The 16,683-nt window shown below is 46.8% G+C and overlaps 1 protein-coding gene across 1 annotated transcript in view; it reads left to right on the top strand.

Moving 5' to 3' along the window:
* The window catches only part of MALRD1 (MAM and LDL receptor class A domain containing 1), a 1,363,691-nt gene that overhangs the window by 97,678 nt on the left and 1,249,330 nt on the right, over positions 1 to 16,683 (top strand). The window contains exon 5 of the mRNA XM_063925153.1: positions 8,984 to 9,077. Coding sequence (XP_063781223.1) covers positions 8,984 to 9,077 — 94 coding nt within the window. The remainder of the gene's footprint in view (positions 1 to 8,983; positions 9,078 to 16,683) is intronic.

A 16,683-nucleotide genomic window follows, 5' to 3' on the forward strand; every position in this document is an offset into this window, starting at 1 on the left:
CCCAAGTGGCCGACACAAACACCTGGCCCATCTAGGAGTGGCACTGCAGTGTCAGACAGGATGGCAGATTTAAAAATAAAGTCCCCAAACAGCACATGATGCAAAGAAAAATGAAAGAAAAAAGAGGTGCAAGATGGAATTGTCCTTGGGCCCTCCCACCCACACTTATGTTGTATAAACAGGACATGCACACTTTAACAAACCCATCATTTCAGCGACAGGGTCTGCCACACGACTGTGACTGAAATGACTGGTTGGTTTGGGCCCCCACCAAAAAAGAAGCAATCAATCTCTCCTTACACAAACAGGCTCTACAGAGGCAAGATGTCCACCTCCTCCTCATGGTCCGATTCCTCACCCCTTTCACTGTGTACATCCCCCTCCTCACAGATTATTAATTCGTCCCCACTGGAATCCACCATCTCAGGCTCTGTGTACTTTCTGGAGGCAATTGCTGGTGAATGTCTCCACGGAGGAATTGATTATAATTCATTTTGATGAACATCATCTTCTCCACATTTTCTGGAAGTAACCTCGTACACCGATTGCTGACAAGGTGAGCGGCTGCACTAAACACTCTTTCGGAGTACACACTGGAGGGGGGGCAACTTAGGTAGAATAAAGCCAGTTTCTGCAAGGCCTCCAAATTGCCTCTTTTTCCTGCCAGTATACGTACGGACTGTCTGACGTGCCTACTTGGATGCGGTCACTCATATAATCCTCCACCATTCTTTCAATGGTGACAGAATCATATGCAGTGACAGTAGACGACATGTCAGTAATCGTTGGCAGGTCCTTCAGTCCGGACCAGATGTCAGCACTCGCTCCAGACTGCCCTGCATCACCGCCAGCGGATGGGCTCGGAATTCTTAGCCTTTTCCTCGCAGCCCCAGTTGCGGGAGAATGTGAAGGAGGAGCTGTTGACGGGTCACGTTCCGCTTGACTTGACAAGTGTCTCACCAGCAGGTCTTTGAACCTCTGCAGACTTGTGTCTGCCGGAAAGAGAGATCCAACGTAGGCTTTAAACCTAGGATCGAGCACGGTGGCCAAAATGTAGTGCTCTGATTTCAACAGATTGACCACCCGTGAATCCTGGTTAAGCGAATTAAGGGCTCCATCCACAAGTCCCACATGCCTAGCGGAATCGCTCCATTTCAGCTCCTCCTTCAATCCCTCCAGCTTCTTCTGCAAAAGCCTGATGAGGGGAATGACCTGACTCAGGCTGGCAGTGTCTGAACTGATTTCACGTGTGGCAAGTTCAAAGGGTTGCAGAACCTTGCACAACGTTGAAATCATTCTCCACTGCGCTTGAGTCAGGTGCATTTCTCCTCCTTTGCCTATATCGTAGGTAGCTGTATAGGCTTGAATGGCCTTTTGCTGCTCCTCCATCCTCTGAAGCATATAGAGGGTTGAATTCCACCTCGTTACCACCTCTTGCTTCAGATGATGGCGGGGCAGGTTCAGGAGTGTTTGCTGGTGCAATTAAGAAGAAAAGAGAAAAAGTCAAAAAAAACTTTTTTGGGAGCACTCTTTTGTTGTGTTAGAGATAATATGTGTGAAATTAATAAAACTTAACCTTTAATCAATCCTTGAAATAAAAACCTTATTGTCAAAAATTTGAGACTCGTGTCTATTGTTATGTATGTATAAAAATCTTATTTAACCTTTTTAACAAATGAGGTATAAGATAGTTGGGTAGGTGAAAATATCAAAGCAATGATAGAAGATACCAAAAAATATCTTAAGGTCCCGGGTGTCCAGGGAATCACTATGTATGCCAGGATTATGGATATCTTTAATAGACAGTATGTGCAGAGCTTCTAAGGTTTGACAGGAGCAAAGGACAGAAGTAATAAATAGACGGGAAGACTGGTGCTCCAGTCTTTGGCACGCAGGGGCTGAATGCCGAAAGTGGCCCGCAATTCTTCGGGCCACCGACAGCATCTCTTGCACGCCCCTGCCGTTTTTTTAAATAATTCTGCACCACCAAATTCAATGTATGTGCAAAACATGGGACGTGCTGGAATTTGCCCACATGTAATGCACGCACAATATTGGTGGCGTTGTCCGATGTCACAAATCCCCAGGAGAGTCCAATTGGGGTAAGCCATTCTGCGATGATGTTTCTCAGTTTCCGTAAGAGATTGTCAGCTGTGTGCCTCTTCTGAAAAGCGGTGATACAAAGCGTAGCCTGCCTAGGAACGAGTTGGCGTTTGCGAGATACTGCTACTGGTGCCGCCGCTGCTGTTCTTGCTGCGGGAGGCAATACATCTACCCAGTGGGCTGTCACAGTCATATAGTCCTGAGTCTGCCCTGCTCCACTTGTCCACATGTCCGTATTTAAGTGGACATTGGTTACAACTGCATTTTTTAGAACACTGGTGACTCTTTTTCTGACGTCTGTGTACATTCTCGGTATCGCCTTCCTAGAGAAGTGGAACCTAGATGGTATTTGGTACCGGGGACACAGTACCTCAATCAAGTCTGTAGTTGAACAAAAAACAGACAGAGTGGGAGCGCTGCTAGGATTACTACAAATTTAGACTTACTTTGATCATATAATTGATACTCATTTAGCGGTATAGATAATCAATAAACTTTTAATTGATGACATAAAAAACAAAAATAAGAAAAAAGAAAAAGAGGAAAAAATAAAATAAAGATAAAGAAAAAAATAATAAATACCAATAAATAAAACAATTAATAACACCAATATTAAAACTGATACTGAGATGGAATACCAGAGAAAAATATATACCAATGATAATTTAATCTAATTGGCTTGAAACATTTGTAAAACCTGTGCAAGCTAAATTAATATCGCACAATGTCCTCGCTTGGTAGTAAGATCCCTTGGAATAGTTCAGATGGTTAATAGTTGCTGGCCAGAAGGAAACATAGTTTCATTTTTCATGAAGATTTTAAAGATTGATATAATGTCATCCACATATGCCACAATGTGACAGTACGGATCCAGCTGAATGAAATAGCCTTTGAAAAGGATTCCTTAATACACAGTCTCTTGTGTTAGAGTTACCTGGGTCCCACGGCACTGGTGCTGTACCTCTGTGATCCTCCTACTGGACCTGCCAGCGTGTTACAACAATGGAGGAGGGTGATTTTTCCGGTGTGATCCGTGGTCCCGTTCTCTTCGCTGACGTCAGAACTGTGTACAGGTAATTCGGGTATTGTGCTCAGCGGCACTCCGGGGCTCCTTGGTTACGCGTTTCTCCGCCTTTAGACTCGGCGGCTTCCTCTTTTTGTTTCTATCATAATCACGGGGGTTGCAAAACATCCCTTAATGTGGGCAGCAGCAGCAGCTTTACTACTAAAATATTTCTGAAAAGGAATTGTATTAATAGCAGTTTCTCCACCGGTGAATCAGCGCAACACCTATTTTCCAATATTTTTTTACAAGTCTGTAGTTGCCTGTGAATTAACGGTGGATACCAGAAACACGTTTAACACTGCCCAGGCTGCCAAGGACTGAGTTATCTGCTTTGCAGCAGGATGACTGCTGTGATATTTCATCTTCCTCGCAAAGGACTGTTGGACAGTCAATTGCTTACTGGAAGTAATACAAGTGGTCTTCCGACTTCCCCTCTGGGATGACGATCGACTCCCAGCTGCAACAACAGCAGCGCCAGCAGCAGTAGGCGTTACACTCAAGGATGCATCGGAGGAATCCCAGGCAGGAGAGGACTCGTCAGACTTGCCAGTGACATGGCCTGCAGGACTATTGGCTTTCCTGTGTAAGGTGGAAATTGACACTGAGGGAGTTGGTGGTGTGGTTTGCAGGAGCTTGGTTACAAGAGGAAGGGATTTAGTTGTCAGTGGACTGCTTCCGCTGTCACCCAAAGTTTTTGAATTTGTCAATGACTTCTGATGAATGCGCTCCAGGTGACGTATAAGGGAGGATATTCCTAGGTGGTTAACGTCCTTACCCCTACTTATTACAGCTTGACAAAGGCAACACACGGCTTGACACCTGCTGTCCGCATTTCTGTTAAAATAATTCCACACCGAAGAGGTGATTTTTTTTTATTTGACCAGGCATGTCAATGGCCATATTCGTCCCACGGACAACAGGTGTCTCCCCGGGTACCTGACTTAAACAAACCACCTCACCATCAGAATCCTCCTTGTCAATTTCCTCCTCAGTGCCAGCAACACCCACATCCTCATCCTGGTGTACTTCAACAGTGACATCTTCAATTTGACTATCAGGAACTGGACTGCGGGTGCTCCTTCCAGCACTTGCAGGGGGCGTGCAAATGATGGAAGGCGCCACCTCTTCCCGTCCAGTGTTGGGAAGGTCAGGCATCGCAACCGACACAATTGGACTCTCCTTGGGGATTTGTGATTTAGAAGAACGCATAGTTCTTTGCTGTGCTTTTACCAGCTTAAGTCTTTTCATTTTTCTAGCGGGAGGATGAGTGCTTCCATCCTCATGTGAAGCTGAACCACTAGCCATGAACATAGGCCAGGGCCTCAGCCGTTCCTTGCCACTCCGTGTCGTAAATGGCATATTGGCAAGTTTACGCTTCTCCTCAGACGCTTTTAATTTAGATTTTTGGGTCATTTTACTGAACTTTTGTTTTTTTGGATTTTACATGCTCTCTACTATGACATTGGGCATTGGCCTTGGCAGACGACGTTGATGGCATTTCATCGTCTCGGCCATGACTAGTGGCAGCAGCTTCAGCACGAGGTGGAAGTGGATCTTGATCTTTCCCTATTTTACCCTCCACATTTTTGTTCTCCATTTTTTAATGTGTGGAATTATATGCCAGTAATACATCAATAGCAGTGGCCTACTGTACCGTATTGCTATATATTATATACTGGTGGTCAGCACAATTATGCATTGTCCTCCTACTATATATACTGCGCACAACTAAAATGTACCACAGGTATGGATGGATAGTATACTTGACGACACAGAGGTAGGTAGAGCAGTGGACTACTGTACCGTACTGCTATATATTATATACTGGTGGTCAGCAAAATTATGCACTGTCCTCCTACTATATATACTGCGCAAAACTAAAATGCACCACAGGTATGGATGGATAGTATACTTGATGACACAGAGGTAGGTAGAGCAGTGGACTACTGTACCGTACTGCTAGATATTATATACTGGTGGTCAGCACAATTATGCACTCTCCTCCTACTATATATACTGCGCACAACTTAAATGCACCACAGGTATGGATGGATAGTATTCTTGACGACACAGAGGTAGGTAGAGCAGTGGCCTACTGTACCGTACTGCTATATATTATATACTGGTGGTCAGCAAATGATGCACTGTCCTCCTACTATATATACTGCGCACAACTAAAATGCACCACAGGTATGGATGCATAGTATACCTGATGACACAGAGGTAGAGCAGTGGACTACTGTACCGTACTGCTATATATATACTGGTGATCACACCAAATTCTGCACTGTCCTCCTACTATATACTACAATGCAGCACAGATATAGAGCGTTTTTCAGGCAGAGAACGTATAATACTGGTGGTCACTGGTCAGCAAAACTCTGAACTGTCCTCCTACTATATAATACTGGTGGTCCCCAGTCCCCAAAATAAAGCACACTGAGCACAGATATTTGCAGCACACTGAGCACAGATATGGAGCGTTTTTCAGGCAGAGAACGTAGATATTTTCAGCACACTGAGCACAGATATTTGCAAGCACACTGAGCACAGATATTTGCAAGCACACTGAGCACAGATATTTGCAGCACACTGAGCACAGATATTTGCAGCACACTGAACACAAATGAGAGAACGCTGCACGTCCTCTCCCTATCATCTTCAATGCGCGAGTGAAAATGGCAGCGACGCGCGGCTCCTTATATAGAATACGAATCTTGCGAGAATCCGACAGCGGGATGATGACGTTCGGGCGCGCTCGGGTTAACCAAGCAAGGCGGGAGGATCCGAGTCTGCCTCGGAACCGTGTAAAATGTGTGAAGTTCGGGGGGGTTCGGATTCCGAGGAACCGAACCCGCTCATCACTAGTAAAAAATAATTAATATAGTAGTATAGAAGCACATTTTAATGGTTATAGTTATTCCAGCCAGGCAATACAACAAATAAATGATACCTAACAATAATAATTTCACTAAATATCAAATTTGAACGTAATTCTTAAACCTAGTTCATAAAGATCATTCCAGCATGTCGCTTTAAGGACGGTTCCCAAATCTCTTACATTTCTATATTTTTTGGTGCGCTGTGTTTACTTTGGTTCTTACTCTTCTGGTTGTTTTATTTTCTTAAGGCCCATACATAATAGCCGAGCCTCTGCGGAGACCGTTATTGGCGGAGGCGGGGAACCGGCGGGGTGTCGGCATCGGCAAGTCCATTCACACTCGTAGGGAGCGACGGCAGGGGGGCGCCGGGGGGTACGACAGCCATGCTACATCTGCAGAATGGCTGTCGTTAACAAGGACCTCCCTTGTCTGTACATGTTCAGACGAGGGAGGGGGTCATTAACGATGCATGGTAGCGCACATCGTTAACAACATTGAGTGTTTACTGTAGATGAGATTTGTAAAATATCTCGCTCAGATCGGCCCTTCTGAGCGAGATCTTTTACTTTCTCGCCTAGTGTGTATGGGGCTTTAGTCTTCTGGTTGTTTTATTTTCTTAGTCTTCAATACTACAATGTTTTCCTCTCAAACAGCTAAGTTTGGTGCAATGCAACATTGGGAAATTAGGTCCAAATGTATTAAGACTTAAAAAGTGATAAAGTGGCGAGAGTGATAAAGTACCAGCCAATCAGCTCCTACTGTAACTGTCATATTTCAAACACAGGTAGTGACACAGCAGTTAGGAAGCTGATTGGCTGGTATTTATCACTCTTTGGGGTAAATGTATTCTAGCGGCATGGATCGTGCCACTATAACACTTCTTGCTTCGCCTCGGTAATGAGGAGACATCAACAAGATATATTAATGTCTTATCTGCCGAAGCGGGGGAGTGAAAACTCCCCCTTCTGGCAATGCCCCCTGAGCACACGGCACATCAGCTCAGTGCTGCACTGCACATGTATGTGATCTTGCTACTCACACGAGATCCCCTACACAGTCCAAAGCCGGAACCCGCCACAGCCATGGACAGCTCTGCCCCTGCTGTTTGGATAGGGCATCGGCAACTGCAGCTGTCGAAATCGATAGCTGCAGGTGTCAGAACGGTCAGCGCTGCCGACCATTCATACATTGCCCCCTTATATCGGTGTGCTGTCTTTTAGATATCAGCGCTGATATGGACAGGGGTGCCCACAGTGCCAGAGTGATACATGGGGGAGAAGTGGTATCATTGCACATAACGTGCGCTGATACCACTTCTCGCCCATAACGAAGCGTCATACACTTACTCCTTTATCCGTCTCCACTGTATCACTAACTTTAAAAATAGTGTGTACTGTTACTGTATGTGCTGACATAGCAAAACCTTCTGCCACAAAAAGTTCCACTGCTATGACTGTAGTGCCTCTTTTACCCCTTTCAGACATCAGACTCGGGAAATTGCAAGTCGTCAATCTGTCAAGTCTAGCAAGTCCTCAATTTCCCGGGTCTCAATCCGACCCTGGGGGGTATTCACAATTGATCGCAGCAGTAAATTTGTTAGCAGTTGGTCAAAACCATGGGGGTCATTCCGAGTTGTTCGCTCACGAGCGAACAACTCGGAATGACCCCCCATGTGCACTGCAGGTGTGGCAGATATAACATGTGCAGAGAGAGTTAGATTTGGGTGGGTTATATTGTTTCTGTGCAGGGTAAATACTGGCTGCTTTATTTTTACACTGCAATTTAGATTTCAGTTTGAACACACCCCACCCAAATCTATCTCTCTGCACATGTTATATCTGCCCCACCCTGATTGACAGGCAGAGGCGGTCGCTGGGCGGGAGGGGGCAGACCATCGCCATTTAGTCGCTGTTTAGGGGGCGCGGTCTGGGCAATGCAGGCGTGCCTGTACCGTTGTGGGGGCAGGCCACGACGGCTGCGTGACATCACACGCAGCCGCTGCGACTCGGGCAGTGACGAGTAGCTCCCTCCCAGGCGCGGGAGCTGCCCTGGCTGGGAGCTACTCCTGAAGTACAAAAGCATCGCCACTGTGTGATGCTTTTGTACTTGTGCAACGGGCAGGGCCGGTTCACGCCCGGGCAGGAAAAGGGGGGTGTCCTAATACAGGGGGCGTGGTCAGTTATGCCTCCTGTACATTGCTAGCGCCGCTTGAATGCTGAGCGGTGCGCGATGACATCATCGCGCACCGCTCAGCAAAGTTACTCTCCACGAAGGGAAACTAGACGCATAGCGTCTAGTTCCCTTCACAGGAGGCGGACGGGGACGGCAGCGGGCAGCAGAGGCGGACGGGGGACACAGCGGGCAGCAGTGGCGGATCTTGCCATGGTGCGGCGCCCTCCGGATGGCGCCAGCGCCCTCCGGAAGGCAGCGCCCCGGGCAAAAGTCCTGCTTGCCCGTGGCAAGATCCGCTACTGGCGACGGGGCAGGGACTGACATGCGGGGCGGACTAGCCCTGTGCTGGGCGTCCCCCCGCATGTCAGTGTGACTGATTGTAGATGTGCTAAATTTAGCACATCTACGATCAGGTCTGAATGACCCCCCATGATTATTTAGTTACTCTAAACCAGGGATGGGGAACCTTCGGCCCTCCAGCTGTTGTTGAACTACACATACCAGCATGCCTTGCTACAGTTTTGCTATTTGGCCATGCTAAAACTGTTGCAGGGCATGCTGGGATGTGTAGTTCAGCAACAGCTGGAGAGCCGAAGGTTCCCCATCCCTGCTCTAAACAGTAAGAAATATTATATCAGCCAGAGAACACATTTTAGAATATAATGACTATGCTTACACAAAGAAGACATGGAATTATAATGATAGCCTAAAATAACTGACGTTACAATCTGATGAATAATATACATTCCCTCATTTACAGATCATCATCAAAGGAGCAGCTTTGGCTACTGGTACATTTGAAACAATTGCCATTGATGACATTTCTTTCAGTGAGGGGTGTAAACCAGCTGATGGTAAGTACAATCTGATTTGTTGTTCCATAGGGGAATTCAGTAACTAGAAAAGACATACAGGAAATAAAGCCTTGTAACAAAAGTCCAACGTTTCCAACTCCATCCTTACAATAACACCAATGCCTGTAAGAATGGCTCTATTCAAAAAACAGGATCCAGCTGCAGCTCACTAATACCCCTTTCAGACATGCTCCAAATTCCCGGGATTTTGCACATGAACGCGCATCAACCCGGGAATTTGGTATGTCTGAAAGGCACCGACCCGGGAATGTGATCCGGGTCGCCAACCCTGCAATCGACCTGGGTTTTTCCTGTGACTCAAGTCCCGGGAAGACAACCCGGCTTAGGTCTGAAAGGTGCAACCCGGGAATTTACTCCCAGGTCGCACCTGATTGGCGGGGCTGGCTGGAGGGGGCCGGAGTCCAGAGGGGGCGTGCGCCGGCTGCTGCAGTCCGTGCTGCTGTGAGCAGCTGAAGCAGCCAGCGCAGCCACAAAACAGAGAGGCGGCCTGTTGGAGTGAGTGAGAGTGAGTGAGTAAATATATATATATATATATATATATATATATATATATATATAAATTTGGCATGTGTGTGTATATTACATGTATGTGTGTGTTTGAGTGTGACATGTGTATGTGTGAGACGTGTGTGTAAATGTACGAGTGTGATGTCTGTGTGTGTGTGTTTAAGACATGTGACATTAGAGTAGCCTGGTCTGACCTGGATGACAGGGCAGACCAGGCTTATGTCTGAAAAGGGTCGACCCGGCAATTTCCCAGGTCTCAGGTTTAGTGTGAAAGGGGTCCCAGCAAAAACACAGGATTTTTCAGAGGTGAAAATCCCGGGTCTGAAGCAGGGAAATTCCCGTGTCCTATGTCTGAAAGGGGTATAATTATACCTTTACTAGGCTAACACAGCTCTGTAAGGCATATACGTGCTCAGGTCACTCTGTGTGCTAATTCCAATAACGGCTAGAATAAATCAATAGATGCTTTAAATGCACGTGTTCCTAAGCAGTCAGTGCTTCATATGATGTCCAGGTGCATAGCAGTCATGTGGGCTGTAGTTACACATATGGCAACTGGAATCTCCCACATATCAGAACAAGGGTGGTCATTCCGAGTTGTTCGCTCGTTGCCGATTTTCGCTATGCTGCGATTTGTTGCTAAATGCTAGTGATGAGCGGGTTCGGTTCCTCGGAATCCGAACCCCCCCGAACTTCACCCATTTTACACGGGTCCGAGGCAGACTCGGATTCTCCCGTATGGCTCGGTTAACCCGAGCGCGACCGAATGTCATCATCCCGCTGTTGGATTCTCGCGAGATTCGGATTCTATATAAGAAGCCGCGCGTCGCCGCCATTTTTCACTCGTGCATTGGAAATGATAGTGAGAGGACGTGGCTGGCGTCCTCTCACTTTGTTTCAGGGGGCTGCAAATATCTTTATTCTGGGGACCAGCAGTATTATAGGAGGAGTACAGTGCAGAGTTTTGCTGACCAGTGACCACCAGTATTATACGTTCTCTGCCTGAAAAACGCTCCATATCTGTGCTCAGTGTGCTGCATATATCTGTGCTCACACTGCTTTATTGTGGGGACTGGTGACCAGCAGTATTATATAGGAGGAGTACAGTGCAGAGTTTTGCTGACCAGTGACCACCAGTATTATACGTTCTCTGCCTGAAAAACGCTCCATATCTGTGCTCAGTGTGCTGCATATATCTGTGCTCACACTGCTTTATTGTGGGGACTGGGGACCAGCAGTATTATATAGGAGGAGTACAGTGCAGAGTTTTGCTGACCAGTGACCACCAGTATTATACGTTCTCTGCCTGAAAAATGCTCCATATCTGTGCTCAGTGTGCTGCATATATCTGTGCTCACACTGCTTTATTGTGGGGACTGGGGACCAGCAGTATTATATAGGAGGAGTACAGTGCAGAGTTTTGTTGACCAGTGACCACCAGTATTATACGTTCTCTGCCTGAAAAACGCTCCATATCTGTGCTCAGTGTGCTGCATATATCTGTGCTCACACTGCTTTATTGTGGGGACTGGGGACCAGCAGTATTATATAGGAGGAGTACAGTGCAGAGTTTTGCTGACCAGTGACCACCAGTATTATACGTTCTCTGCCTGAAAAACGCTCCATATCTGTGCTGCATTGTAGTATATAGTAGGAGTACAGTGCATAATTTTGCTGACCACCAGTATATAATATATAGGAGTACGGTACAGAAGGCCACTGCTCTACCTACCTCTGTGTCGTCAAGTATACTATCCATCCATACCTGTGGTGCATTTCAGTTTTGCACAGTTTGCTGACCACCAAAATATAATATATAGCAGTACGGTACAGTAGGCCACTGCTCTACCTACCTCTGTGTCGTCAAGTATACTATCCATCCATACCTGCGGTGCATTTCAGTTTTGCACAGTTTGCTGACCACCAGTATATAATATATAGCAGTACAGTACAGTAGGCCACTGCTCTACCTATCTCTGTGTCGTCAAGTATACTATCCATCCATACCTGTGGTGCATTTCAGTTTTGCACAGTTTGCTGACCACCAGTATATAATATATAGCAGTACGGTACAGTAGGCCACCGCTCTACCTACCTCTGTGTCGTCAAGTATACTATCCATCCATACCTGTGGTGCATTTCAGTTTTGCACAGTTTGCTGACCACCAGTATATAATATATAGCAGTACGGTACAGTAGGCCACTGCTCTACCTACCTCTGTGTCGTCAAGTATACTATCCATCCATACCTGTGGTGCATTTCAGTTTTGCACAGTTTGCTGACCACCAGTATATAATATATAGCAGTACGGTACAGTAGGCCACTGCTCTACCTACCTCTGTGTCGTCAAGTATACTATCCATCCATACCTGTGGTGCATTTCAGTTGTGCGCAGTATATATAGTAGTAGGCCATTGCTATTGATACTGGCATATAATTCCACACATTAAAAAATGGAGAACAAAAATGTGGAGGGTAAAATAGGGAAAGATCAAGATCCACTTCCACCTCGTGCTGAAGCTGCTGCCACTAGTCATGGCCGAGACGATGAAATGCCATCAACGTCGTCTGCCAAGGCCGATGCCCAATGTCATAGTAGAGAGCATGTAAAATCCAAAACACAAAAGTTCAGTAAAATGACCCAAAAATCAAAATTAAAAGCGTCTGAGGAGAAGCGTAAACTTGCCAATATGCCATTTACGACACGGAGTGGCAAGGAACGGCTGAGGCCCTGGCCTATGTTCATGGCTAGTGGTTCAGCTTCACATGAGGATGGAAGCACTCATCCTCTCGCTAGAAAATTGAAAAGACTTAAACTGGCAAAAGCACAGCAAAGAACTGTGCGTTCTTCTAAATCACAAATCCCCAAGGAGAGTCCAATTGTGTCGGCTGCGATGCCTGACCTTCCCAACACTGGACGGGAAGAGGTGGCGCCTTCCACCATTTGCACGCCCCCTGCAAGTGCTGGAAGGAGCACCCGCAGTCCAGTTCCTGATAGTCAAATTGAAGATGTCACTGTTGAAGTACACCAGGATGAGGATATGGGTGTTGCTGGCGCTGAGGAGGAAATTGACAAGGAGGATTCTGATGGTGAGGTGGTTTGTTTAAGTCAGGCACCCGGGGAGACACCTGTTGTCCGTGGGACGAATATGGCCATTGACATGCCTGGTCAAATTACAAAAAAAATCACCTCTTCGGTGTGGAATTATTTTAAAACAAATGCGGACAACAGGTGTCAAGCCATGTGTTGCCTTTGTCAAGCTGTAATAAGTAGGGGTAAGGACGTTAACCACCTAGGAACATCCTCCCTTATACGTCACCTGCAGCGCATTCATCATAAGTCAGTGACAAGTTCAAAAACTTTGGATGACAGCGGAAGCAGTCCACTGACCACTAAATCCCTTCCTCTTGTAACCAAGCTCCTGCAAACCACACCACCAACTCCCTCAGTGTCAATTTCCTCCTTAGACAGGAACGCCAATAGTCCTGCAGGCCATGTCACTGGAAAGTCTGACGAGTCCTCTCCTGACTGGGATTCCTCCGATGGATCCTTGAGTGTAAAGCCTACTGCTCCTGGCTCTGCTGTTGTTGCTGCTGGGAGTCGATCGTCATCCCAGGGGGGAAGTCGGAAGACCACTTGTACTACTTCCAGTAAACAATTGACTGTCCAACAGTCCTTTGTGAGGAAGATGAAATATCACAGCAGTCATCCTGCTGCAAAGCGGATAACTCAGGCCTTGGCAGCCTGGGCGGTGAGAAACGTGTTTCCGTTATCCACCGTTAATTCACAGGCAACTACAGACTTGATTGAGGTACTGTGTCCCCGGTACCAAATACCATCTAGGTTCCATTTCTCTAGGCAGACGATACCGAAAATGTACACAGACCTCAGAAAAAGAGTCACCAGTGTCCTAAAAAATGCAGTTGTACCCAATGTCCACTTAACCACGGACATGTGGACAAGTGGAGCAGGGCAGACTCAGGACTATATGACTGTGACAGCCCACTGGGTAGATGTATTGCCTCCCGCAGCAAGAACAGCAGCGGCGGCACCAGTAGCAGCATCTCGCAAACGCCAACTCGTTCCTAGGCAGGCTACGCTTTGTATCACCGCTTTCCAGAAGAGGCACACAGCTGACAACCTCTTACGGAAACTGAGGAACATCATCGCAGAATGGCTTACCCCACATGGACTCTCCTGGGGATTTGTGACATCGGACAACGCCAGCAATATTGTGCGTGCATTACATCTGGGCAAATTCCAGCACGTCCCATGTTTTGCACATACATTGAATTTGCTGGTGCAGAATTATTTTAAAAAACGACAGGGGAGTGCAAGAGATGCTGTCGGTGGCCCGAAGAATTGCGGGCCACTTTCGGCATTCAGCCACTGCGTGCCGAAGACTGGAGCACCAGCAAACAGTGCTGACATCTGGTCCGGACTGAAGGACCTGCCAACGATTACTGACATGTCGTCTACTGTCACTGCATATGATTCTCTCACCATTGAAAGAATGGTGGAGGATTATATGAGTGACTGCATCCAAGTAGGCACGTCAGCCAGTCCGTACGTATACTGGCAGGAAAAAGAGGCAATTTGGAGGCCCTTGCAGAAACTGGCTTTATTTTACCTAAGTTGCCCACCCTCCAGTGTGTACTCCGAAAGAGTGTTTAGTGCAGCCTCTCACTTTGTCAGCAATCGGCGTATGAGGTTACTTCCAGAAAATGTGGAGAAGATGATGTTCATCAAACTGAATTATAATCAATTCCTCCGTGGAGAGATTCACCAGCAATTGCCTCCAGAAAGTACACAGGGACCTGAGATGGTGGATTCCAGTGGGGATGAATTAATAATCTGTGAGGAGGGGGATGTACACAGTGAAAGGGGTGAGGAATCGGACGATGAGGAGGAGGTGGACATCTTGCCTCTGTAGAGCCAGTTTGTGCAAGGAGAGATTGATTGCTTCTTTTTTGGTGGGGGCCCAAACCAACCAGTCATTTCAGTCACAGTTGTGTGGCAGACCCTGTCGCTGAAATGATGGGTTTGTTAAAGTGTGCATGTCCTGTTTATACAACATAAGGGTGGGTGGGAGGGCCCAAGGACAATTCCATCTTGCACCTCTTTTTTCTTTAATTTTTCTTTGCATCATGTGCTGTTTGGGGACTATTTTTTTGAAGTGCCATCCTGCCTGACACTGCAGTGCCACTCCTAGATGGGTCAGGTGTTTGTGTCGGCCACTTGTGTCGCTTAGCTTAGCCACCCAGCGACCTTGGTGCACCTCTTTTTTTCTTTGCATCATGTGCTGTTTGGGGACTATTTTTTTGAAGTGCCATCCTGCCTGACACTGCAGTGCCACTCCTAGATGGGCCAGGTGTTTGTGTCGGCCACTTGGGTCGCTTAGCTTAGTCACACAGCTACCTCATTGCGCCTCTTTTTTTCTTTGCATCATGTGCTGTTTGGGGACTATTTTTTTGAAGTGCCATCCTGTCTGACACTGCAGTGCCACTCCTAGATGGCCAGGTGTTTGTGTTGGCCACTTGGGTCGCTTAGCTTAGTCATCCAGCGACCTCGGTGCAAATTTTAGGACTAAAATTAATATTGTGAGGTGTGAGGTGTTCAGAATAGACTGAAAATGAGTGGAAATTATGGTTATTGAGGTTAATAATACTATGGGATCAAAATGACCCCAAAATTCTATGATTTAAGCTGTTTTTGAGGGTTTTTTGTAAAAAAACACCCGAATCCAAAACACAGGGCGTGTTTGTGACGTCAAACTAGGAACTAAACGGACCGAGCTGATCGCAATCTAGGAGTAGGTCTGGAGCTACTCAGAAACTGCAAGAAAATATTTAGTAGCAATTCTGCTACTCTTTCGTTCGCTATTCTGCTAAGCTAAGATACACTCCCAGAGGGCGGCGGCCCAGCGTGTGCAATGCTGCTAAAAGCAGCTAGTGAGCGAACAACTCGGAATGAGGGCCAATGTGTAGGATGCAAGATACAAAACAGCTATACAGATTTATCATCCTGTGGGCAACATTGTATGGACCTCAGGAGGTCAGATGGCCATATAGTGATAGGGATCTTATTTCATCACATGTGCAACCATAGGCGTCACAAGGGAGTGCAGGCAGCACCAGGGTGTCACCCTTCTGGAGGTTGACAACAAAATGCCAGCTCCTCCGTAGTGACCAAATATTAGAGAGAGATAAAATGGAGACAGATAAAGTACCAACCAGTCTGTAAAATGACAGAAGATGATTGGTTGTTACCTTTTCTCTCTCTTTATGGGCGAGATGTATTAAAATACATCACCGCCCCTCGCCATCCACCGCAGCGATGCTAATCGCATATGTACTAACAGCAAAGCGATGACAGAGGGTTCCTGCGATACCTGTGAGAAGGTTTGCAGGGGGTCTCTGTGGGGTCTGTCACCTCCCACCCTTGGGAGGTGACATGTGCTGGCAGGCTTGGACTGGCCCACAGGGGTACAGGGGAAACCACTGGTGGGCCCCACTGTCTGGGGGCCCACCTCCTGCTCTAAGGATCATGTTCCAGACTGTGCACTTGAATTATACATTAGACATATGTTGCCTTATACTGGACTATGGTGTATTTTCTACAGTGCATTGCTGTTATTAATCTGGTACATTATCATGCACCTCAGTAGGTCAGATGGCCATATAGTGATAGGGATCTTATTTCATCACATGTGCAACCGTAGGCGTCACAAGGGAGTGTGGGCAGCACCCAGGTGTCACCCTTCTGGGATAGGCATATGAATATCCTTACAAAGAATTAAGGTTCAAAAAGGGTTGAGATTGCCTAAAGGATAAAAAATAAGGGGCAGACTAGATGGGCCAAGTGGTTCTCGTCAAATTCTATGTTTCTATGCATGCAGCAGCTGAATTTACTGTATATATTTATAAAGGGGCCCAGACGTTTCACTCTCTAATGGTTAGTCAAACCAAAGAGGTGGCAGGCCACACCCCCTCTGCAGACTGGCCACACCCCTAAACATGGGCCCCTACCACTGCATTCTCCCGGTGGGCCATGCATGCTCCAGCCCAACACTGTGT

The sequence above is a fragment of the Pseudophryne corroboree genome, chromosome 5, assembly GCF_028390025.1.
Source record: "Pseudophryne corroboree isolate aPseCor3 chromosome 5, aPseCor3.hap2, whole genome shotgun sequence".
In the NCBI taxonomy this organism is placed as follows: domain Eukaryota; kingdom Metazoa; phylum Chordata; class Amphibia; order Anura; family Myobatrachidae; genus Pseudophryne; species Pseudophryne corroboree.